Below are 24667 nucleotides of genomic sequence, written 5' to 3'. Positions count from 1 at the left end.
ATACATTTTATCCCCAACTGCCCATTTAACTATCGGGAAAGAAAGCTATTTCAAGAAGCACTATTCAAACGTATAGCACTATTCAAACCAACAGGACGATCCTGTCAGCAGTGGGAATATCTGCACTACTGACAGGATCATCCTGTCAGCAGTGCATTTTTTTCTTCTGCCGACAGGATGATCTTGCCAATAGCATTAGGCCCAAAGCAATAATCTCCAAGTAGATATAATGATCCAGAAGTAAATAAAGATCCGGTTCGTCATGAACGGTGGTGACGATACTGTCGCAAAATCGCACTTACCGCAAAACGTGCTGTCCTGACGGAGAAAGCCGACACGAAGCTTCTCGTTGCCAGGCAGCAGCTGTCAGTTGACGTCATCTTCTTGGGAAAATATCTGCTCTGGCCGGCTGAACTAGATCTAGAAATTTGTGGAGATGTTTTCCTTCTAACTTGCTGTTCGAGTGCACGATTGGCCGCTGCATTGTCTGCATCCGTGAGCGGTGAGTTGAAAATACTCGAAGGGGGAGGGGGGCGACTTCATAGCTGACCAAACCTGAGGAACTTCCTTGCTAGCACTGCGCAGTTTTTGCAAGCTACGCAAGTGGTTTGCGAACATCCCGTAGTTTGTGTTTCCGTTCTAAGGGAAAGTCAAAGCTCGTAGACGATACTAAGAACGGCTTGTGATCGCTAAAACCAGCTGTTGGATACCCCCCCCCCACCCGTTAGTTAGCGTGTGGTACATATGTGGTAAAAGCTAGTTAAATACCTACCTGGCTAACCCTACATGAAAGAAATGGAGAGACGAAAGAACACAACTGCACAGTAAACATCAAATATTTGATAATCCAGGTATAAACTCAACTCTATAAGTATAATGCTTGATCCGTTGGTCCAAACAGGTGTTTATATAAGAACTCGTGTCATAAGAACAGGTGCTCTTAAAACAGATGCTCTAAGAACAGGTGCTCTTAGAACAGGTGCTCTAAGAACAGGTGCTCTAAGAACAGGTGCTCTAGAACAGGTGTTCTTAGAACATGTGCTCATAGAACAGGTGCTCTTAGAACAGATGCTGGTAGAATAGGTGTTCTTAGAACAGTAGCTCGTAGAACAGGTGTTCTTAGAACAGGTGCTCTAGAACAGGTGCTCTTAAAAAAGATGCTCTAAGAACAGGTGCTCTAAGAACAGGTGCTCTAAAAACAGGTGCTCTAGAACAGGTGCTCTTAGAACAGGTGTTATAAGAACACCTGTTTTGGGTCCCCCGAAAGTACTAAATGGAACGAAATGGAACGAAATGGAACGAACTAAAACATATGTAACATTATGAAATGAAATACCAGTAGATAGCGAAATATAAGGAACGTTGTAACATTCACAGTAGACGGGAACAGGAAGCAAATACATAATATAACGTGTTTTATTTCTTGATAACAGTAAATACAACGATTTTGCCGCTTTTGTGTGGCTAGATTCTTCCCTGAAAATGGGTGAAAAGTTATCCACCGCTCTTCCTTTGTGTTTACCAACGATCTGCAAATGAACTGCTGAAAAAAGCAGGGAAAACAAGCAAACGGAACTGAGTATCGAAGTAAGGACTGGATTATACAGAAGTTGGTGGTAACATTGCATCTCGTAATTCAACAAGAGGGCATGAGGCAAGCGTAATTTTATTATTTATACAGCGTGTTTGCGTGTTGAAAATGGAGCCCCGCATGCAAATGAACCGCCAATGTTGCCAGCGCATCGGAACTGTGCACGTGGGCGTGCTACCGACAGGTTGAATCAAATTCCGACTTCCAAGTTTTATTTACATACGGTTTAGTCCATAACTAGTACGTAGCATATGCATATCTCCGCAACAACGATTTTTATACAACCAATTGTTCGGCTGGTCGGAGAATGGACCCCTCCTCTAATGATATGCAAATGCAGCTCTGCGCTGCGTCACCAATGTGACATTTCACACTCCATTCAACCACGGACGTGGACTGAGAACTACCTCTGGAGACATTTCTGCTTCCTTGTTCACGACAAAACAAAGGGAGGGTGTGAACGAGCAGGACATGTATTTCACAGTTCACACAACACGCAAGCACGCTGTTAAAATAATGAAATTACATTTGCCTCATGCCCTCTTGGTGAATTACGAGATGCAATGTTACCACCAACTTCTGTATAATCTAGTCCTTACTTCGATACTCAGTTCCGTTTGCTGGTTTTCCCTGCTATTTGCAGTAGTTCATTTGCAGTAAAATCAAGGAAGAGCGGCCGAGGCGGCGCTCCCATTTTCAGGGAAGAATCTAGCCACACAAACGCGGAAAAACGTTGTATTTAATATCAAATAGATTCAAGAAATAAAACACGTCATATTTGCTTCCTGTTCCGGTCTACTGTGAATGTTACAACGTTCCTTATATTTCGCTATCTACTGGTATTTCATTTCATAATGTTACATATGTTTTAGTTCGTTCCATTTCGTTCCATTTCGTTCCATTTCGCACTTTCGGGGGACCGCCTGTTTTCACCATACTTTGGTATGTGTGGCACATAGCTGCCTCCTGACTACCCATTGTAGTATCATTGAATATGATTAATAGCCTAGACACCATCTCAGTTGAGATTGTTGAAGTCTGCTCCAAACTTGTTTTAACTACATTTTTGTATGAGGGCACCCAGGCTAATATTTTACATCTTCAGGCAACAGGCATTATGGGAACCCTTGCGGAGCGTAAGGCCGTTGTTCAGCAGGTGTTCCGTGCCAGGAGACCGACAGCGGGGTACCTGAACGCACACCAACTACAGGGGCTGCACGCCGAGATTCGGCAGGGGGGCATCAGTCTACAACAGGTTAATACACTATACATGTCAAGACTGTTTCAAAATTTTATCCAGTTGCTTGGGTAACTATTTTGGGCGTTTCTTACTACCTGGATGTCTAACCTTCATCAATGCACTATACATGTACATTATGTCACACCTGGGTCGAAAAAACAATTGATATGTGTGTACTGGACCGGGCAATAACTTTTGCTATTACACAGGCTTCCATAGAATATCTAGAATGCATTCCATCAACAGACAATGTGTATATAATGTATTACACACTCTGATGATTCAAACATGTAATTTCCCATGCAGGTGGAGGCCTCCATCCAGTACGTGTGTGCAGGAGATGGGTGCGAGGAGGATGAGCTGTACGACGTTCTACAGGAGATGGACCGGCGATACTTCCTCCTACAGGACCTGAAGTGGGAGTTTAGTCTACTGGACCATGGGCACTCGGACTCTGTAACCCCTGACCAGGCCAGGTATGTGTGAAGTCTAAAACTTAAGCCCTGTGAGTGTGAACTGTAAAAGAAAATTAGGTTCTAGTATTTAAAGCAATGGGCCTCCTAATTTAATTTACAACTGTAAAAATTACAGTACTCTTGAATTATGATTTTTCGAATTCAAAGGATACATGACTTGTATAACATTCTCTATCTCTAGATTCATGAATAGTGCCTGATCATGACAGAATAGAATGTACACATTGTTTCTGTTCTGCAGGTTTATGTTCGAGGCCGTACACGGACAGCTGTTCTCCAAGCGGAGGTGGCAGAGGTTTCTGCAGTCCCGCAAACTGCCGAAGAGCGGGGTGAGCTTCTCTGAGATTGAGGTGGATCTGTGTAACATCCCCAACAGAGAGGAGGTCCTTAAAGAGAAACTAGAGGAGGAACAGCAATCACAAGGTGTGGAAACAGTTTGTTTATTGTCAAATGTTTTGTTGGAAATGGATTTCACAAAGATTAATTGTTTCACAGATGCATTAGTTACGATGAACAGCATGGTATGAATAATCAATCATAATTCCTCTGTTGAAATTAGCCTTTCATAAGTACTGAGGGCACTTTTAAATGTCTGTTTATTTTCAGCCATATGTCTTAAATGGATTATGATTCAGGGTATTTTTACAAGCAAATTATTTCTTCTCTCTTTCTTTCTCTTGATACGGAACAATCTACACTGCATATTCAATTCAATGACCTGTTTATCAGGCATTCTTTCTTCTATATGAACCATATGCAGCATTTGTCAAGTTTGAGTACATGTACATACTTTTAGCTTTTTTTCTCCATAGAGCCATTTTTGTAATTTTGTTGTTTTGTTTTGTCACAGAGAAATTCAGACGGCGGGAAGAGCAAAGATCTGCACAGAAGAAGAGAGAAGATGATGAGAGGAAAAAGAGAGAAGCCGAGGAAACAAGGAAAAGGACAGAAGAAGAGAACAGGAAAAAGGAGGAGGAAAGAAATTTGAAGCAGAAAGAAAAAGATAAGATCAAGGAGAAGAAGAAGCTGGAAGAGGAGAAAGAAAGAGAAGAAAAAGGTATTTATTACTTATTATTAAATTGAAAGTACTACTGACTTCCTTATGGATATATGCAATCCTTCTAGTATGACACTAAAATTATTGTCTTCAATTGCAGAGAAAAAACGTGTGGAAGCGGAGAAGGAAAAGCAGCGACTGGAGGAACAGAGGCGGCTGGAAGACGAGGAGGGTCGGCGCCAGGCAGAGCTGATCGAGGTGAAACGGGCTCAGGAGATCCAGCTCAAACTGGAGGCTGAGGCCAAAGCCAGAGAGGAGCAGAGAAGTAAAGAGTTAGAGGAGGCTAAAGATGCAGAGGAGGCTGCTAAGGTATGTAATTGTGCTAAACAAGTCTTAATGTAAGTATGAGACTTTGTTTGTATTGGTGGTTAACCAGACAGAGTCCACTAGCAATTAGTATAAGAAATGAACAGAGGAGTAAAGAGTTAGAGGAGGCTAAGGATGCAGACGTGGCTGCTATGGTACGTAAACAAATGCTAGAAAAAGGGTCACTAACCTTTATCAAAGTGACCGTCTGTATGGTTGGTGGGCGTATTTGTATTTATGATACAGTAAATGTATCATTTGAATGATGTAGATTCAATATTAACATGTGTGTGTTTGTGTGACTGTGTGTGTGTGTGTGTGCGTGTGTGTGTGTGTGTGTGTGTGTGTGTGTGTGTGAGTGTGTGTGTGTGTGTATACATGTGTGTTTGAAAGTCATGATTTTCATTTGCTATAAACCTTTGAATTCATACACGTATTACTATACAATCTGAAGTCTTATGTACGATTTTTATTCTAACAATGGACACAGGATACCCCATAGACCAGAGTACAGTAAGTTCTCACTAGTTGCATTAGCATTTGTGTGACTTGTCCAGAAATGCAGTGTGCTTCTGTGCTCAATTGTAAGTGCCTGCCAAAACCCCATTATATGGGCTGCACTATTGAGGTGTTGCCAAAAATTATACTAGTTTTTTACAACACCCCAGGGGCGGAGCCAATAACTGTTTCACATCAACACATATATCCGACACATTTGCATGGCTTGCAGTTTGAAGAGTCTAACTTATCGAGTGGCTTGAAGTGCTGCATGGGGTTTGTTGATGTAAGCTTGAAATGCACACTGCTATAATATATAATCTAGCCTCCTTCACAGACTTCTTCGAGCGGCTGCGTTTATTTTTTTCAGGGGAGAGGGAGCGCTGATACGCGATATTTTATACAGGCCAAGGTTCTCGAATGCCGGCTCAGAGAGTTTCGTGGCTGATTGAGTTATGCTGCTGAGGGAGCTACAAAACTCCCTAAGCCGGCATTAGAGAACCTTGGCCCATGTAAAATATTAGGTATCAACGCTCTCCCAAAAAATTAAATGCTGCAGCTCCAAGAAGTCTGCAAAGGAGGCTAGCTATTTAACTTTGGTAGCCTGACTAAGCCATGCTATTAGCAACCCTTCCACTGGACAGACCTCCTAGAAGCTTGATGGCCAACACCTCTAAGAATTTGGAACATCCTTATTCTGTGGAAATATGCATAATGTGCTTATAATCATCAGACTGAAAATTAGGCTGTGATGACTAGTTTCCATAGTGACAGAGAATCCTGAGCTCCTATTGGTAGTTCTGGGATTGGGAACGATTCTCTCGAGTTGCACAAAATAGGTGCATGGCCACATGCTCTTGGGGAGGAGGCCCACTCAGCCCCTGACAGCAAGAGATTGTGAAACACAGCTGCTATAATCTAGGTAGCCAGACTTTTTGATCATGAGGATCCCCATGGACTGATGGTGGGAAGGGGAATAATTTTGTCGAGTTACGGTAGAGGTGCATGGCCACAAGCTCTTGGGAGGAGGCCCACTCAGCCGGACAAGAAGGGATTCTGAAACACAGGCTATAAACTGGGTACCCAGACTTTTTGAGGATCCCTGTTGACTGATGTTTGGTTGATGTGGTATAGGAAGCGGAGGAGGCCGAGAACCAGGCTAAGAAGGAGGCAGAAGAGGCTATTGAAGCCGCCAAGAAGGCAACAACAGCCGAGGAGAAAGAAGCCGCTGAAAAGGCCAGGAAAAAGGCTGAGGACAAGGCTAAAGGTGTGTCGACAAATTTGAGTTGAATAACATTAGCTAGAGTCTCCAATAAATGATTAGGACACTTTTGTACACTGTCCAATATTCCGATGAGGAGTGATTTTTATCTAAATTAGTAAATGGTTGAATAAAGCTACAAAAATGCAGCATTTTTTTAGCCAAATGTAAGTCACTGTAGTAAAACTGCCCACTTACCAATAAAATCTGGTCTATGTGGATAGGTGGTCACTAAAGACAGGATCTTAAATTAATGCTTGTGTTAATGGGAAAATTGTTTAAGGTACCACCAAAAAGTGGTCACATTTTGGCATTGCAATTTAAGTCAGATGGTCCTTATGTACAGGTGGTCACTTGTACAGGCTTGACAGTATCTAGTACGCAAATCTAACAGTTATGAGCTATCAAATCATTAATCATCATGTATCAAATACATGAGCATCACAAGTGATCTGGATTAAAGGTGGGGCTAGAAATTACTCTAAATTACTTCCTATTCTCGGCCCCGTGTATGAGGGAGCTTTAGGGCGTCAAACCTCTGCATGTAAAAGAACCCAACACACTTATCGTGTGCTTGGCCAAAAAACGCGAGCCGTGGTGAAGCCACATTGCACTATCACTAGCTACTTGAAAAAGCATTATGCTTCACCTCAATTGAGGATGCCTGCTTTACCTTTTTTTACTTCTCCCTATCAGCTGAGAGAGAGTCTCGCATTAGGAACAACCTCAAGGTCGCCGTCAAGTCCAAAGAGAAGAAGAAGCTGGAGTCGGCCATACAGGAGTTTAAGAAGGCCAAGTTGAAGGACACCGACGGAGACTTGGCGGCGGCGGAGAGGCTGATTAAGATGCACCAGGCCAAGGGAGGTCAGTCAACACTGTTGTATGCATATCAAACATACCAATTAAATATTGTGGATCGGAACTCATTGTCAGCAAGTACAGTGCCTACGTGCTCACGCCAGAAACTGGCCCCTTGCTTTCCAGGAGGATCCTCCAAGCAGTCCTGTCCCTTGCCCTAGCCTCTGCTTCCCTAATGTTTAAGCCTGTGTCCTTCACAAGTACAGTAGATAGCTTTAAAGGGAGCCTGCATGGGGGGGAGGTGTACTTGCAACACTCTATGCTAAATTCAGGAAGGCAACAGCTATTTTAAATTTGGCGGGCTGGCTTCACTAATTTTCGCTAAAAAATCAGACATTCATAACACTACATGTAAAATGCATTGGTTAAGCTCTGCGTTAAATTTGAGTGGTCTGGCTACGAATAATGTCATATTAAGACTGTATGTAAAAGGGCATGCTGGCCCCCTTTAAACAACATTTGCAGTTTATATGATTGTGAAGCTTATGTGAAATTTGATTGAATTTGGACATATTCAGACATCTAGTGAAAATTCCAGAAATGTAGCTATTGGTAGCCATTTTTCTTATTATGATAATGAACTTTGGGCAGTAGTTGTCAAACGGAACATTTGTCATTATAAGTTATGTTCATTTTTCAGCCCTTGTTGAGGCCATGAAGAAGAGGAAGCTGTCTGACCTGGAGAAGGCCGTGACAGCAGTGAAGAAGGGCGGGTTCGAGGTGGACATGCCTGAAGAGATGATACAGGCAAACAAACTCATGGTACGTACTAGGTTGGGGATACTAAATGTTACCTGTAAAGTTTAAGGATAAAGACTAAGAAAGAAGGAGGTTTACATATTATGAATACCACAATGATTTAGTATACTCCCACATTAGTTTACCAGAGTTTAAGAGGGGACTTGATAAAAACACATTCATAAAAAGTATCAGATTGCAACCAATTTATCTCATCTGAAAGTGGAACCAAGAACCCGGGTTCAAAGTCTTAGAGTACAGCAGTTACTGTAACAGGAGCGCTCCTTTCTTCAGTAACAGGATTTTAAAACAGTGGAACAACTTACCAGAGGAAAACATGCATGGAGGCACCAAATATAAACATTTAAAAAAAAACATGCATAAAGACATTCAGTGATGTACAAATAGTGGACTCTGGGTAATCCACACAGACCAGAAATGACAGTGAAGTGAAGAGCGGCCCAGAAACCAGAATTCCTCCAGAAGAACTCTATGTCATTGATTAAAAGAAACATGTAACATCGTTCTCTTGAAAAGGTGAACTATACACTATATGATATATACTAACAAAAACTATGATATACAGATTCGATTGAAGAGACTGGAGCGACTTCGGCAGGAGGTTCAGAACCTGAAACAGTCGACGGTCGCGGAGATTCGCAGTTACTCCAAACCTCCTGCTGCCGTGCACCAAGTCATGATTGCTACATACCTGCTACTGGGCAACCCTGAGAAGGAAACCAAGGTAGGAACTTTCCTAGCAGGCTTACCGTATGTGGTACTGCAGCAGAACTTTCATTTTTGATATCTCATGTTCTGGACATGGTATAGTTATGATATTTTTGTAATTAGCTCTTTCCGTGTGAGTGAGGTTTGAGGTCATGATCGCCACATACCTGCTACTGGGCAACTCAAGAAGGAGACCAAGGCACAAATTTACTAGCAGCTTTATGTGGTACTGCAGCAGAACTTTCGGTTTCAATATCTCATACATGCTATAATTAATATTTTGGAGATAGCCCTTGCCACGTGCTGCTCTTAAAAGGGTATAGGTTTGAGCCCCTAGCAGGTTTTTTGGCAGGGGCCGATTTTGTTTGAGACTTTGAAAGAGAATGGATAACTCAACACACTCTGAACTCAACAAGGGGTTGATAGAACTTCAGTGCTGACACAAACTCAAAAACAGTTATACATGTAAACGTATTATGTTGCTTCAGAATTAATTCTTTTCATGCTCTTAATGGGTATTCATAATTCATTATTCCTTCATTCCTTCATTTGTCCATCTTTCATAATATGCAATAACAGGACATTGTTTAATATTTGTTTGTTTATATACAGAACTGGAAGCTAGTCCAGGCACTCGTGGGTAAGACGGGGAAGGAGGGACTAAAGCGGCGCGTCCTGGAGTGCGATCCTGTCAAGGTCCCGCCAGCGGCCGCCTCGCGTGCGAAGGAGATCCTCGACCAGTTTGATCTGGATTCCGTGCGGGATGTCAGTGGGGGGGCAGCAACCTTCTATGTATGGGTAAGACTCGAGCAGATTCTTACCCATCATATCAGATGGTTGGCTGCTGGTCACACTGCATGGAACCACTCAGCATAAACCTTCATCCATAAGAAAAAGGATACATTCTTTTTTTAAGAATGCATGGCCACATAAATACAGTGTTCATGTACATGTTCATTGTCTGGCTGCCAATATACATCCACCTTTACCTGACAATATCTTTAATCCATCAAAAAACTTTAATCCATAAAAAAAGGATATCAGATGAATGCATGCATTGGCCACACAAATACAGTGTACATGTACATTGTCAGGCAACCAATATACATCCACCTTTACCTGACAATGTATTTGCTCGTACCATCTACCGAAATCTACCATTTACACAGTTAAACACAACAGAACCCGGTGCTGAACACCATTCATACACAAATAAACACCTTTCCTTGGTACAGAACACCTTCCATACACAGGTACTGAAATGTACCCAAATGCAAGTAACCCTGTCCCTGGTGCTGAACGCCATCCACACCCAGATAAACACAGCTGTCCCTAGTGCTGAACACCATCCACACACAGATAAACACACATGTTCCTAGTGCTGAACACCAACCACACACAAGTAAACAGGCCTGTCCCTGGTGCTGAACACCATCCACGCACAAGCAAACACACTTGTTCCTAGTGCTGAACATCATCGACACTCAGGTAAAACACCTGTCCTCAGTACTGAACACCATCCGCACACAGGTAAACACACCTGTCCCTGGTGCTGAACATCATCCACAAACAGGCAAACACACCTGTCCCTGGTGCTGAACTCCATCCAAAGATAAAGGTAAGCATACCTGTCCTTAATACCTTCAACATACCTGTTCCTGGTGCTGAACACCATCCATACACAGGCAAATAGTATAACAGCTATTCAGCGTAACACAAGTTTAACAGGCATGCAGAAGGCTGCTGGCTTTAACTCACCAAACAACTTGTTACACTAAAACCTTTCATATCTAACTGTTGATGGTCCTTCCTTCCTTCCCATCCAGGCGGTTGGAGTGGTTGAGGAAGTGGAGGAGGAGAAGGAGAAAAGTGAGGAGCAGGATTAGGGAGTCTGGCACAAGATGAGGACTTCTTCTCAGCAAACTTGGACTTAGTAATACGTACCTTACCTTTAGTTAGATCCTCCCTTAAGAACATTATTGTTAGAGTCACAGTAATGTCCAGTATCACTGTTCTTCCATTCTTCTTGAGCATTGTTCTTGACTGTTATTGTCAAGGTTGAGAGGTAGGACGACTTCCTTTTGTCCCATTGTTCTTTAGCATGTAGGTCAATAAACGGACTTTGCTTGCACATGAGGAGGCAAATCACAAAAGTAGCCTGTTTTGCCTACTCAACTAGCTGTTAATGCCCGTTACACACGGCCAATGAGTCTTCGAGCTCTAAATGAGATTTTTGGTAGTAGTACGCCCAGTGTTATGAATTACATTTTTGGGTAGTTATACGCCCTGTGTTATAAATGACATTCTTTGTAGTAATAATAGAATTGCCTGGTGTTCTCTCAATCATAATGCAATGTTTTGTTAGTGATTGGCTGATGGTCACAGGTCACCGAGCCCTGTTAGTTAATAGTGTAGATTTTCAGGCAAAAAATACATGCGACCGTCTGTCAATTTTGACATCAGGCGGTCTTCTAGCAATCAACACATATGGCTGAACCTTGTGGACTGTGTGAGGGGCTTAAGAAAAGGAGACTCATTCATCTTCCTTTGTTTTTTAAGTCTATATACTACGATAATCTGTTATCATCGTAAACAGTTGACTGTTCATTTTGAAAATTTCATGTATAGCTAAATGCAATGACACATTTTGTTACTTTTGTAGATAGCATAACCTGAGATTTGTGAAGTGGTAAGTCGATTGCAAGAAGAAGAAGAAGATTTGTGATTTGATACCGTTAAAAATGTGTTTTTCCTTGTATTGGGAAAGAAGAAGTCATTTTAACCCAATGATGTTGTGCAAAACATTGACATCTGCATTCTCCCAATATCATGTATATAGCCAACAATACAAGTCGGATATTTGTGTAATAATATTGCGGCAATACCATCATGATGTCTTACATGAATATTTTATATGAAACTTTTTTACTGTGTGCGTGTGAATGATATGTGGTAAGAAATATTGTGTAATATTGGTTGTTCGTAATATATTCTGTGGCACTTTGCAATTACATACTGTAGACTGTAAAATCTTCAAGTGATAAGGAAAATAGAAGGTATGTAATAGAACTGTACATAATGATGACGGCATGGTAAGCCATGCAGGTGAATATGGTACGTTATACATTGCACATCGTTTCAGTCATCGTCATTGTATACGATCATGTTGCAATCATTTATGAAATCACTAATATAGGTTTGATATCTTACCCGATGAAGTATGAATTACGATTTTTTTTCTATAAAAGCATATGGTTTGTCACCCAGCCTTTAAGAAGTCATATTTCTTCAGCATGTGTGAGCGTACAATAAAAAAAGTTACCCCAGCAACTGGATAAGTTTTGTAAACTTTGACAGGTTTCAGATAGCATTTGCTATCTTTTTCAGATACTGACGCATCCACTATTTTTCTCAGTCACTTACGAAATATATAATATACCGGATGTCATCTGAAACATCGAGTAAGTAAGAGGATGGTAGGAGCACTTTGAGAGATCATAGCAATGCGGCATAATTGTTAATCCAGTAATGAAATGTGCGTGCGTGCGTGTGTGTGTGTTATTTATGTACGGCATCAATGTTAGTGTTTGTTTCCATGCCAACATGGAGAAGGAGTAATGTTATACAGTATCTGAATTAGTTGAAAGTGGAAATAGAAGGTGTGATTGTAAAATGTAATGAATTTTTCATAACTAGTTCTCATTGTTTACAACCTGCTCCACTTCGATTTTACTTTATTGGGATCCACAATATTAGAGCTTTAAGTAGAATCAGCTATTCTTCTTCTGTGGTCCTGCATTGATGCAGCTTGTTAGAGACACATGTTTACGTTAAAAAACAATGCCCTGGTGCAAGAGTCGATTTTCACTTGTTAAAGATTAGATATGACAAAGACCACATCTCCATACGTGCGTCTTTATCACATGTATTACAATAAATGTCCCTATGAATCGCTAGTCCAGTGATCGTATAATCGACGTCTCTCTAAAGGGGTAAAGCAGGCATCCTCAATTAAGGTGAAGCATAATGCTTTTTTAAGTAGCTAGTGGTAGTGCGATGCGGCTTCGCCACGGCTCGCGTTTTTGGCCAAGCACACCGGGTCACCCCTACTCTTCTCGATAAGTGTGTTGGGTTCTTTTACGTGCAGAGGTTTGACGCCCTAAAGCTCCCTCATGCACGGAGCCGCCGTCTTTACGTCCCCATTCGATAGGACGATGCGCATCTTTTCCAGTCATGTCCAGGCCCGGGCGCGAACTCGGGCCGCTGGCTCCACGGAATTTGAACCAGATGTGGTGAGAGGCAGAGTGCGCAGACCTCTACACCACGCGGACACAACATATTCAACAAATCAGAGTTAAAATAAGGTTTCTGTTAAAACGAAAGGTAACATGTATTTCAGATAGGTGTAATCAATGTTTATGAATTAGTGGATTTTATGCACGGTAAGTTAACTGTTGGCGCACGTCATGTTTACAAAAAAATGTCACATGCAAAGACAAGAGAAAGAAAGCTGAATTTAGCATTTATTCATTTTTCTGAAATTCAAGAGATGATAATCGGAATGTCCATGGCGCAAAGGCACCCCGACCAATCAAACCACGTGAATCGCATTGAAACTCAGATTCGTATCAGCCATTTCCCGACAAATCCCTTTCTAACATGCGTTAACGACTACATCTGACAAAACAAACTCGCCAGTGAGATGGTGGAGGGTGTCAGCTTTCCAAAGATGTTTTCAGATTGACAATTTTGGCACTTTGGAAGTGATTGAAAGTGACCGCGATTTAACGTTTAGAAAAAAATAGTTTCTACTATCTTTGGAAAGCTGACACCTTCCACCATCTCACTGGCGAGTTTGTTTGGTCAGATGTAGTCGTTAACGCAAGTTAGAAAGGGATTTGTCGGGGAATGGCTGATACGAATCTGAGTTTCAATGCGATTCACGTGGTTTGATTGGTCGGCGCAAAGGCGACTAGATGTCGTCGTTGCTGCGATGTGTCAGCAGTACGGATCTGAGAAATCGGGCCCTGTCGACATCAGCCACTCAGTATCTGGTGCCTGGAGAAATATACATTTTACAAGTTCAAGGTGTTCATTCGAACCGACAGAAATATACTGTGGTGAATTATCAAAAGCATATCTAAAACATCAAATAAAAATGAACAAAGTCCAAGTATTGTTCATGGCTGCCAAAACACTTCTAAGTTACAGCACTTTTGTGTAATGTTGGTCCATGTCACTTTCTGATGAAAATTATTGGTTATTGAATGAGCCTTAACTCATAATGATGTTAATCGGAAATCTGCAGTAAAACATGCTGTAACACAAAAGTGTTGAATTGTGTTTAAAACTTTTTTTAGCGCAGATGTGTTTTGGCAGTCATGAAGAAAACTTGGACTTCGTACATGTTATTGGATATTCTAGATATGTTGTTGATAATTCTTCCAGAGTATATTTTAACAAGCTTACGTACTTTGATTCTAAACATAGCCCGTCGTTACTAGGCCATATTCAATTAGAGAACAAAGATGAACGATGATGATAAGTTATTAACTTGAAGGTAGTGTTACATTGTCTTTGTCCAAAAGCAAATATTGAAAAAAATAAAGCAAAAAAAAATAAAATGAAGATTATCTTCGCGGAAAGTCAGATGATTGGAAATGGTACTTACTGACAGACATAAGCACACCATGGGTCCCTCCAGGCATCGACGGTGTAGCATAGGCAGTCAAAAGACTTTGCATTGTCAGATCCCGTCTGACCACTCATCGCCCCCGGACCATTGCCTGGTGAGTTGAGGCTGAGCAGAGGAGTCTGGTTCTTTTCCGAGGCCTGCCGCGAGGCTTGAAAGAGCTGCTTCAGTAGGTCAGAGACAGCAGCATGGTTCTGAAGCCGACTCTCGGGAGGAGGGCCTATAGAAGATACATAGAAAGCCGCTAGGAGGCAAACATCTAACTATTTGTCGTTTGAGGTCTCGTCCAGATCTATAGGAACCAAGACAATCCATCCAGGTATTCTTGTCAGTTATCGTGCACGTGTTGACACAGACACACACAAAATCACAAACGCTACAGAAAGCATAACCGTCTTGGCGAAGGTAACAGGCGGTTGGGAAAAAGTTTTACACACGTTTTCGAGAGAAGCTCAGACCTCATCGCATGCTGACATGGAGTCACGACACAGTCAGAGAGCACATTTTTAGCAGAGCCACATACAAAGAACAATAGATATATAACGGTAAATGTAGTCCCATGGCATTCTTTAGGCAGTGTGTTGTTATTTACTGTGTCTAGAGCACTGTATTGGGAGGTAGAGCCAAACTGTCTCCTTACACCACCTTTCACTTCCCCAAACGATTCGTCAGGATCACATTTCAACACCTGGGTGGAGTGAAAAGAGTTCCTTTCCCAAGGGCACAACATTGGTGTCGTGTCAGAGAATTCAGGACCAAACACCCTAACCGTTACGCCAGCCCGACCCCGCTAGTTCTTTGGAAAACTACAGCTACTTGGTTTGTGCGATAACAAGTGCTGCCATATGCCAGGTTGGTACCATATGGACTAAAAGAATCACCCAGCAGTACAATACATGCTAAATGCACCGAGATATTGGAACTACGAAAAACTACCTTACCTTCCACGACAACAGCCAGAACCACCAACAAAATCAAAGCAAGGGCAACTCTCGCCATCTTTGTCCTCACTGAAACCCGAATGTTAGTAGATGGACTAAAATTTAGGCGTTTGGAATGACCTGCACAAAACAGGACTCTGTCCTGGAACCCTCCAGCTGCGTGGTACTGTAAATGCAGAAATGTTCGCGGTGGTTTTATGTTCGCGGTTTTCGCGGTAAGCTCATCGCCGCGAACTTAAAACCACCGCGAATTTTTTTTGCCCTCCTACATCCCAGTCTATCTATTGTCACAGACGTGATCTTAACACCACCGGGAACACTCCATTCTCTCCCTAACGCGAAATTAAAACCACGCGAACTTAAATGCATTTACAGTACTCAGCAGGGGGTTGGTCCGAATCACCAGGACTTTGAACGCAATCGATGAGGTATAGGCTGACATTATATGGCGACTGTATTTACATAGCCTTGCCAAGCCCTATAAGGGACGATCAATAAGTTCTTGGTACATCGACCGCATGCTCTTGACAGCTTTGGCCTTTTGCTCAAATATTCATGTACTGCTATTATAGTTATAAGCATCAGACCGCTACAGAATATGACATACTGTAAATGCATTTATGTTTGCGTGGTTTTGATTTCGCGTTAGGCAGGAAATGGACTGTTCGCGGTGTTTTTTTTTTAGACCGCGTCTGTGGCAATAGAAGACTGGGATGTAGGAGGGCAAAAAAACATAAGACCACCGCAAACATTTCTGCATTTACAGTATCTGCAAAATCATGCTGGTTATATACTATTAGGCTGGTTCGTTAAAACACTGTACGTTAGATTTAACCTCTTTATGTTGACTCAAATCAGGTCTGTTTGTAACCAAAGAAAGACGCTTATAATGCGAGGGATATAAACAAATTTAAGTCAATATTATAACGGAGGGGGCCCAAATTCGCCACTGTAGCCTAAATTCGCCACTTTGAGTTTCCTTGATGCCTGACATGCTAAGCTACAACGTTAAGGTTACTTACTTATACGATTAAGCATAAAATGTTAAAGTTTAATATATGCATACAGTACTTTGTTCAAATTAAGCCAAGCGACTAGTTGCGAGGCAAAAATTGAGAGGGCGCACGACAACATCCCTGTGTCTCGGCGGAGTATCTGATGACGACTGCAGTCTCACAATCTCCGTTCTATACACAAAAATATGATTTAGAAAAAAAGTGGGGAATTTTGGGCCCCCTCCGTTACAGGAAACTGCTAAATGTAGTCGAATCTACGTTTTACATATTTCTTCGAAAAACAAAGGAAAATCAAAACCCATTAAATGAGTGCGTGCGTAGTGGTGGCAGAATATTGTTTTTAACTTAGCATTGTACAAGTAAAAAATGTACATAACATTTGTGTTAAGATCGTTTATGTTTCCTAGAACTGTCGTACAGTGGAACTATTATTGCCAACAAGAACAAGTATCTTCATCAGATTTTAAGCTTTGAACAACGCTTTGAATATATGTGTAAAGAAAAGTGGACAAGCAAAACAAACCATTCCTGTCAGGAATTTTGAATATGCATTATTTTATTATCATGTAAAATTAACCGTATATGGATACACCAAAAATAGTTACTCGAGCAACTGGATCAAATTTTGAAACAGTCAGACATCTTCCGTTAGTCACTGACGAAAGATAGCGGATGCTGTCTGAAACGTCTGAGTGTTTCAAAATTTTATCCAGTTGCTTGAGTAACTATTTTTGGCATATCTTATTACCTGGATGTCTAACCTACATCAACTGCTCTCAGTACTCTTTCAACAAATATTGCAACTGTTACATCTATACTTATACTGTATAATAGCAGATTAAATCTCATTACAGAGAATGGTATACTCTTCCACAACTTGCATGGTTCAATTGATATATTTATGGTGCCAAAGCAAAACAAATGAGATGTTATTGTGAAGGAAAGCTACACATATTTGCATTTAAGATATATACTTCAAGATACTTTTTAACACAATCTTTTGGCTCCCAAATTTTTACGCATTGGTTTCCTAAATGTAAATAAGCAGGACATCATATTGATTTGGCCTTAGAACAAATTATCATACAAGCATCTTTGCAACATCTGAAATATACAATTAAATTTTTCATTTATAAAACTCATCTTCATTAAAGCAAACAGCCAGTGCAGTACATTGCAAAATTCTTAGATATTTCTTACAGTTCAACACTACTGATATATCATAATTGCACCAGGCACTTGATTACACAGTGTTTTGGTTTGTCATCAATAAGCTTGTTCATGGTTCCAACTGCACATGTGCAGGAAGGTGAACAATAGGTTGTATGTCAAAGGTGAAGGTCCCTATCTTGTAAACAGTTGTTGTCTAGACAATGCTTGATGCATGTCCAAATCGTTTATGTTTCAGGAGCCTTGCTTACACTTAGACATACACTTTTATATGCGCAGTTGGAAACATGACCTAAGGCTTATTGCACCAAACTCTTACCATGGAATTCAGCAGTAAAAACTATGTCTACCGCATTCATTCCACAAACTACTATTTTGTCAACTTACAATTAAGAGCTGAAACAAGCCAGAGGCATAGGTTTCATAGCTGGATTCTAGGGTTACCATATTCTTATAATTATCCATCTAGTAGTGCGTGTCATCTTCATCTACCCAGACGGTGTTACTCGTAGATGTTGGTCTTCTCCACCAATCGGGTCTTGCGGCCATAATTCAACTCTGCCCCTCCTGACAGAAGCATGTCGATGCCTGAAACACAATTTTACATACATTTGTTTAATCTTTAGCTCTCTAATGAAGCTTTTTGCTTCTCTATTGATGACAGGGTTAGGGAAAATGCAAGTTAGAATAGCACATAAGGTCCTTCACTGGCTGACTTAAAGACAGAAAACAAAAAGGTCAAACAAACATGATATCATGTCATCTATCATGACTTGTGCAGGCTCTAGCAACACATCAATAGTTCCCTTATTGCAATATTGACAAAGGAACCTTTTGGTGAGTTCAAATCCTTAAGAACATGAAGAACAAACGATTTCTGCAGAACCCAAATCTTCATGTTTAAACATAGACATCTATAGACAAAACAACAATGAACTCCTACTGCCTGTACATGCACATACCTGTCGTAAAGGTTGCCTCTGCTGCTAGAAACAAACAGACCTTTCCTGCCTCTTCTATGGTTCCCATCCTGCCTAGGAGCTGAAGACAAGAATGCAACTCACAGTCATAATGGTGAGAATTTAAAAAAAAATAATGCAAGATCAATTTCCCAAGACCAGTGTCTTAAAGTCAGTGAGAGAAGATACTTTTTTGTACTTGTTGTTCACCCTGTAGTGCCTTAAGTGGCACACAGGGCAGCATATAGTTTCTTTGCTGTTTCAGTAGCAGGGAAGGGGTTGCTAGCCCTTCCCCTTTAACATGTTTGAGTCACCTCCAAAAACATGGGACAAACATTTACGTCACTTCCGAAAGATTAGTGCAGCCCCAACGAAGATGTCATGTCCCAGGATTTGAACCGGGGTCTAACCGGGGTACCAACTAATTGTAACCAAGACGCTGCTACCAGTTGAGTCACAGGGATATCCCTGAGGGAAGATACTGCTCTAACATAAAGTAGGGTTGAGTTCCATGCTACCGTACTTACATGAAAGTATAACATAACAGAAAAAATATTAGATACCTGAGCTTCCTCGCCACCTTTAATCATAGCCTCCGCGTTCCCTGAACTCTTGGACAGACTGTCCCACAGGGGGGTCCAGACGTTACCTGGAGAAATACTAACCAGAGAACATATACAGGTGGAGTCAGAACAGCATTATTGATGTTTTGCATTCCATATGTCTGTGTTTTACCTAATAACAGGTAGGAGGGAGAAGTCAAAAAAGATGAAAATCTACATGGAATGAAATATTGTATGTGCAAGGCTATGTTTGTCGCTAACTTTATTTGTTACTGTAACAGTTACATTATGCTGAAAACCTTGCCATCTTAACAGCTTTACAAGTTTGTTAACTCTTTCTGTAAGTCTTTCAAAGTGATGGCGTGCAAATCTTATATTTGCCCTTCTTAACTTATCATAATCTTTTGATCAAACTAAAAAAAAGTACTCACGTGTTCACTCGAACCCCATACTTAGCCTCGTCTACAGCCAAGGCCCTGGTAAGAGAAGTGATCCCTCCCTGAAAAATGGAGCAAAAAGGGAAATCTTAAATTTCTAGATGCAGAAGTTACATGATGTTGATCACATCTCTGAAAACAATGTTATTTTTCCCATTCTTTGAATTTCTTAGATTGTCTGTTTTGTAGCCCTCTGTAACTATAAATGGGCTGTTTTCTCCTGTTTTGATTGCCAACACAATCTAAAACAAGTAACAGCCTACAAGAAATACAGGACAACTTAAGTTCATTGTTCACAACCAGAGAGTGGCCGACATTTTGGTGGCCGTGTGTCACCTTCCTCCGAGCATTATAGTATTAACTAAATAGTTTTATTGCAAATTCATGCCCGTAGGCTAATTGCATGTTGACAACAGTGTCGAGATACAAATGTAAGGTAAAAGAAAAGGTATACATGTAATACAAGATCATACTATATTGCTATTCTAAATTACGTTTCTATATCTACTGTACTAATGCGGGGTTTGGTTAACTGGTTCCACTTTGCACTGCAGCTACATGTAAGTGTCGCTGCTGCAGTGTGAAGAATGTGGTGATGATTCAGCAAATCAGCACTGAAATGTCAGCTAGATATTAACACTTGGTTGTGTGCAAATAACTTTCAAATTGTTATCAGTGATTGACCAGCCTGATGAAACTATTCACGGATGATTGAAATGCGCATATCAATTATATAGTTGAGAACATATTTCCAGCCTACCTTAGTTGTGACATAGGCACATGCATGTGTTTGGCCTATCACCCCGACCAGACTGGACATGTTGATGATGTTGCCCTGGGTCTTTCTCAGATGTGGAAGGGCAAACTGAAAAATGACAATTTAAAGAAAGCAAAGATCTATTTAAGTTTTAATGTATATTCACACTGTAAGATCTTTTATTTTCACAGGGACTTCTTTTTTGGTAGAAGAGGGAAGGAGGTTTTAGTTGTATTTCAGGTTCACGATTAACGTTGAAACAGCTCTATAGTACTGCATTACCTTGTAATGTTACAACACATATTCTCGGTGTTATGATTTTGCACTGGAAAGGTCAGAGCAAAATTAAAACCACTGCAAACATTTTTATCTATATTGAGTGAATCTTGCAATCATGGCAACTTTTGAAACTAATTCTTTAAACACACCCTCCAATGAATCCAACAGTATAACACAATGTATCACCTTGGAAGCGATGAAGTAGCTGACTAAGTTCAAGTTGAGAAGCGACCTGAAGTCTTCCACTGATGTGTCATCTATGGTCTGTTCAGGGGGGTCTAGATCAGGACACATGAAAAGAGTAAACCATTATACGCCAAAAATAGTTACTCAAGCAGCTGGATAAAATTTTGAAAGTCTCAAAATTTCATCCAGTTGCTTGAGTAACTATTTTTGGCGTATCTTACTACCTGGATGTCTAACCTTCATCAAAGTACATGTAAACCATTATCTTCAATAAATGAAAAATGAAACTTCAAAAAGTGGTCATAGTATGATATATGTTAGGGTAGTGTTACACGTTCATGCACACAATCACTAGGCAGAAGGCTAGGGGGCCATTTAAATAATTCATCAGTAGACATCCGAGCACAACAGGTAGAAGTTGCAATCTGGCAAAATTGATGATTTTACCGATAGAGATCGCGATCAGAGTCTCTGTCGACAGTGACCCTGATCTGGATCTCTACCAGTAGAATCACCGATTGTACTGCCAGAGATCCTAATTGCGACCTCTTTCATTAGACTGAGACTGTCACTATCGCGATCTCTACCGGTAGAATCGTTGATTATGCCAGATTGTAATCTCTATCCTGACATACATACAGTGTATAAGACATTCACGGTTGCAACCGTAATCTTAAGAAAAAACATTAGCCATAGAGTCACAACTTACGCGAGCCTGCATTGTTAACCAGACAGTCAATCCTGCCGTACTTCTCAACTGTCTTCTCAATCACATTCTGGAAGAGCACGGAAAAGTTGTGAGGTGAGGCCATTGAAAATACATGTATGCAACCCTCCACTTATATAAGCTATTTATCCTCTAGCTCATTCTTGGGGGCAGAAATTTCCATTTGTCTTCTTCTTATTAGTATCATAATCAAATAATGGGTAATGGGTACTACAGTACTACTACTACTAGTCTTGCTTTTCATATATGGAATAGGCACTGTGAAGTTTCTGTGCCCTTAATATCAAATTATAGAAGCAGAAACAAATATCATGGATCATCTAATAAGTTATAAAATTGTCTGGTGTAATAACTTAGAAACTGCATGGGGGCTTTAAGTTAATATGGTATCCATGACCCTATCACAGCTGCTGTCATTTTTGAAAGAGACTCAGCAGCTACCAGGCTATAACTTTGAGTGGCTGAAGGAAGAATTTGTTTTTCTTTGTACTGAGAACCCTGGGAACAAGCTGCCCATCTTACCTTGATGTCCTCTTCCTTAGTGACATCACAGGGGACGAAAAGAGCCTCTCCTGGTCCAGATGTGTTCATCTCTGCCTCCAGCTTCTTCCCTGCTTCCTCTGTTTAATATAACAATAGTGGGCATTTGCCATTGTTTATGTTATACAAAAGCATACATTCTTTAAAGCTTATGACAATGCATGATATAATAGTACTACAAACACAGATGAGCTTCCATGGTAAGCATGATATTATCCTAGGGTATCTATAAAGACAATTCGTTAAGCTAATTAGCAGTGTTGTCTGCCATGCTGGACAGTTAAACTTAGAAGCTGCCAGATATTTTTGATTTTCATAAAGAATTTTTGATATTTACAGTCATGCAATCTGAGTTACATCATATTACAATGTTCAATTTATTTCAGTTGAAAATTTGAAGACGGCCAGTATAATTAAGTTGCCTGGCATTAGGCAATACTATGACAGTTTAATTACATGTGCTACAGACCATTTACATGTATACAAATATTCTCTCTAAAGGATACATTGTTGTACCAAGGACATTGTATAGAATATGGTGTCCTTTATGTAATGTCCTTGTGAAAGAATACATTGTTGTACCAAGGACTTTCATTTAACGTTATATAATCATAGAATATAATGTCCTTGTGACAGAATACCTTGTTGCATGAATGATACTTACATGTATTTAATGTTATAAATATAATGTAATGTTCTTAGGTACAACAATAGATACAATATAATGTCCTTGTTTGTACTTACCTCCTCTTGAACAAAACACAACCTTCGATCCGCCATTTTTCACTGTGATTGAAAAGAAAATGAAAGAAATGTGCCGACCATTAGTTTTGATGAATAGCATGAGACAAGTGAGTACCGCGCTTGACGATAACCACTTTGACGTGAGAAGCTGGAATCCAATCACTAATTATCTCTAGATAATTGCTTAATTAGACATTGGGTGCCATCTTCCCTGCCTGAAGGGGTTGTCGTGAATATCGTCTAGCACGGTGGGTCTGGCAACCTGGCTAGGATGATAATCATTATAGTGATATTAGCCAGGTTGATAATAATAGACCTGTCAGAGCTGTATATTCCTGTATAAACAAATAAATGAAGCCACATCAGTCTACAATGATAAAGGGGTGCCGTATAACTTTCAACTATAGTCAATTACATGGCCTATGAATAAGTGTCTTTGTCTCTCTTTTATTGCATTACTGAGGACACACAAATTGTTTAATAAGCGTCCAAAGTCTGATTCGTAGACTTTGACCGAAATGATTAACGCCACGCCCCCTCGTCCATTAAAAAACACATTACATGATGTCAAAAATCGCTTTAATTTGAAAGAGGTTTCTATAAAACAACTTAAGATCGATACAAAGCAACACCAACGTTAGTGACTATTGAAGAGACATGCTACAACTTATTGTGTCTTTAAACTTTTTGGGTTTCGCGGCGACTTCAGATGATAACATCCCTGTCATGTGATACACTGATTAGCGGTAGCAAGACTTGTAAAGGAAGTCAACAGACGTGCAGACTACCCATGGAACGACGACTTTCCTGCGCAATTTTGTTGTCCAGAAACACACAAGTTTACCCCACGAACCTTCTTCTGCGCCAGAACTTACCGAACACCCTGACGGCTCCTTCTCCGATGCCTTTAGACCCACCGGTAACGATGACAACTTTGTCTTTATATCTAGGTCCTCCTTCCGCCATAGTGCAACGGTCATAGGAGTGTACTACTCTTCATGAAGGGGTGACCGAACAGGTTTTTTTTACCGTCGCAAGTTATTGTTTCAGGTGTCGTTTGTATGTCAGTGTGTGTGTGTGTGTGTCTGTAAACAGCAAAACTCGAAAAGCTGTGGATGAATCTTTGTGACATGTGGTAGGTGTCTGGGAGACGAAGGTCAAGTTCGATGATGGGCCTCCTAGCGGCTTTCGACCGTACTGCAGCAGAACTTTTGATAACTGATGGGGGTCTATCTTTGTGAAGTGGTTTCAAGCAAAGACTAAGGTTAATCATGCTAGCATGGCCCTAATCCTACTAAAGCAGTTAGACCACAGTATCAATTTTACACATGGTCTTGCAATACATACAGAGAAATAAACCCACACATATGACAAAACTTTTGTTTGGAACTTGTTCGTCATTGATCATTACATCAAAATGTGAAGGAATGTTCCACAAGCAGTTCTCTTAGTAAAAAATATAGAATGATAACAAGTAGTAACTCCTGTTCTATCTCTACTTTTTCCCTTTTAATGCTAGCTACTATTCATACAAATATGAGTTGAGAAAAAACAACCTACATGTTTATGTCCAACTATTAAGAGGCACACTTCTTTACAACATTAAGCTGAATGACCTGGTGTGAAAATTGCATACAGAGTGGAAGTCACTGCGAGAAAGCTAGGATGGCTGTTATGACTCAGTAAGGCCCTTTTAACAAATAATTTCCACTTGTGCTACTACCATAAAAGTTGGAAAGAGCCCTAACCATTCTTAACAGAAATGTGATAGCTAATTATAGCAATAATGGTATCATAACAATACAATGTTAAATCGCTGGATACAGTATGACAGAGGCCTCACTTTCAGAGGAGATTAAACAACAGCATACATGTATATAAACAAGTACCTTACCATATTCT

General features: G+C 40.6%; 3 protein-coding genes across 4 annotated transcripts; 1 reads left to right on the top strand and 2 right to left on the bottom strand.

Moving 5' to 3' along the window:
- The first annotated feature begins 308 nt into the window (after nt 1-308).
- LOC136421550 (caldesmon-like) lies at nt 309-12710 on the top strand. Of its 2 annotated transcripts, none has more exons than XM_066408889.1 (12): nt 309-502; nt 2704-2846; nt 3138-3307; nt 3549-3730; nt 4158-4364; nt 4465-4673; nt 6303-6435; nt 7126-7293; nt 7928-8049; nt 8612-8770; nt 9367-9552; nt 10581-12710. In XM_066408889.1, the coding sequence occupies exons 2-12, from the start codon at nt 2709-2711 to the stop codon at nt 10638-10640; spliced, it is 1734 nt and encodes a 577-aa protein (XP_066264986.1). In that variant the 5' UTR covers nt 309-502; nt 2704-2708; the 3' UTR covers nt 10641-12710. The 2 variants fall into 2 exon arrangements, with proteins under 2 accessions (XP_066264986.1, XP_066264985.1); XM_066408888.1 differs by having other exon boundaries at nt 2697-2846.
- Nucleotides 12711-13259: 549 nt separating this feature from the next.
- Nucleotides 13260-15551, bottom strand: LOC136421551 (uncharacterized). Its single transcript, XM_066408890.1, has 3 exons — nt 15388-15551; nt 14426-14666; nt 13260-13812 (listed from the first exon to the last, which is right to left on the bottom strand). The coding sequence occupies exons 1-3, from the start codon at nt 15443-15445 to the stop codon at nt 13791-13793; spliced, it is 321 nt and encodes a 106-aa protein (XP_066264987.1). The 5' UTR covers nt 15446-15551; the 3' UTR covers nt 13260-13790.
- Nucleotides 15552-17973: 2422 nt separating this feature from the next.
- LOC136421701 (17-beta-hydroxysteroid dehydrogenase 14-like) lies at nt 17974-23774 on the bottom strand. The gene is made up of 10 exons (XM_066409184.1): nt 23641-23774; nt 22766-22807; nt 22004-22101; nt 21464-21530; nt 20755-20846; nt 20293-20397; nt 19527-19594; nt 19096-19192; nt 18536-18614; nt 17974-18161 (listed from the first exon to the last, which is right to left on the bottom strand). Exons 1-10 carry the CDS (start codon nt 23729-23731, stop codon nt 18076-18078), a joined length of 825 nt encoding a protein of 274 aa, XP_066265281.1. The 5' UTR covers nt 23732-23774; the 3' UTR covers nt 17974-18075.
- Nucleotides 23775-24667: the final 893 nt, after the last annotated feature.

The sequence above is a fragment of the Branchiostoma lanceolatum genome, chromosome 16 (genome assembly GCF_035083965.1).
Source record: "Branchiostoma lanceolatum isolate klBraLanc5 chromosome 16, klBraLanc5.hap2, whole genome shotgun sequence".
NCBI lineage: Eukaryota > Metazoa > Chordata > Leptocardii > Amphioxiformes > Branchiostomatidae > Branchiostoma > Branchiostoma lanceolatum.
The sequence above is the reverse complement of the archived record's forward strand: the minus strand, read 5'-3'. Positions and strand labels throughout refer to the sequence as shown.

Excerpts from the sequence above, each read along its gene's own strand:
- LOC136421550 (XM_066408889.1), top strand. The coding sequence starts at position 2,709 with ATGGGAACCCTTGCGGAGCGTAAGGCCGTTGTTCAGCAGGTGTTCCGT. Across the intron at positions 6,436-7,125 it reads GGCTGAGGACAAGGCTAAAG|CTGAGAGAGAGTCTCGCATT; the intron begins GTGTGTCGACAA and ends TCTCCCTATCAG. Across the intron at positions 8,050-8,611 it reads TACAGGCAAACAAACTCATG|ATTCGATTGAAGAGACTGGA; the intron begins GTACGTACTAGG and ends TATGATATACAG.
- LOC136421551 (XM_066408890.1), bottom strand. The coding sequence starts at position 15,445 with ATGGCGAGAGTTGCCCTTGCTTTGATTTTGTTGGTGGTTCTGGCTGTT. Across the intron at positions 14,667-15,387 it reads TCTGGCTGTTGTCGTGGAAG|GCCCTCCTCCCGAGAGTCGG; the intron begins GTAAGGTAGTTT and ends TATCTTCTATAG. Across the intron at positions 13,813-14,425 it reads TGGTGTGCTTATGTCTGTCA|GCACCAGATACTGAGTGGCT; the intron begins GTAAGTACCATT and ends ATATTTCTCCAG.
- LOC136421701 (XM_066409184.1), bottom strand. The coding sequence starts at position 23,731 with ATGGCGGAAGGAGGACCTAGATATAAAGACAAAGTTGTCATCGTTACC. Across the intron at positions 21,531-22,003 it reads CTAAGGAAGAGGACATCAAG|AATGTGATTGAGAAGACAGT; the intron begins GTAAGATGGGCA and ends GTGCTCTTCCAG. Across the intron at positions 18,615-19,095 it reads AAGGTGGCGAGGAAGCTCAG|CTCCTAGGCAGGATGGGAAC; the intron begins GTATCTAATATT and ends TCTTGTCTTCAG.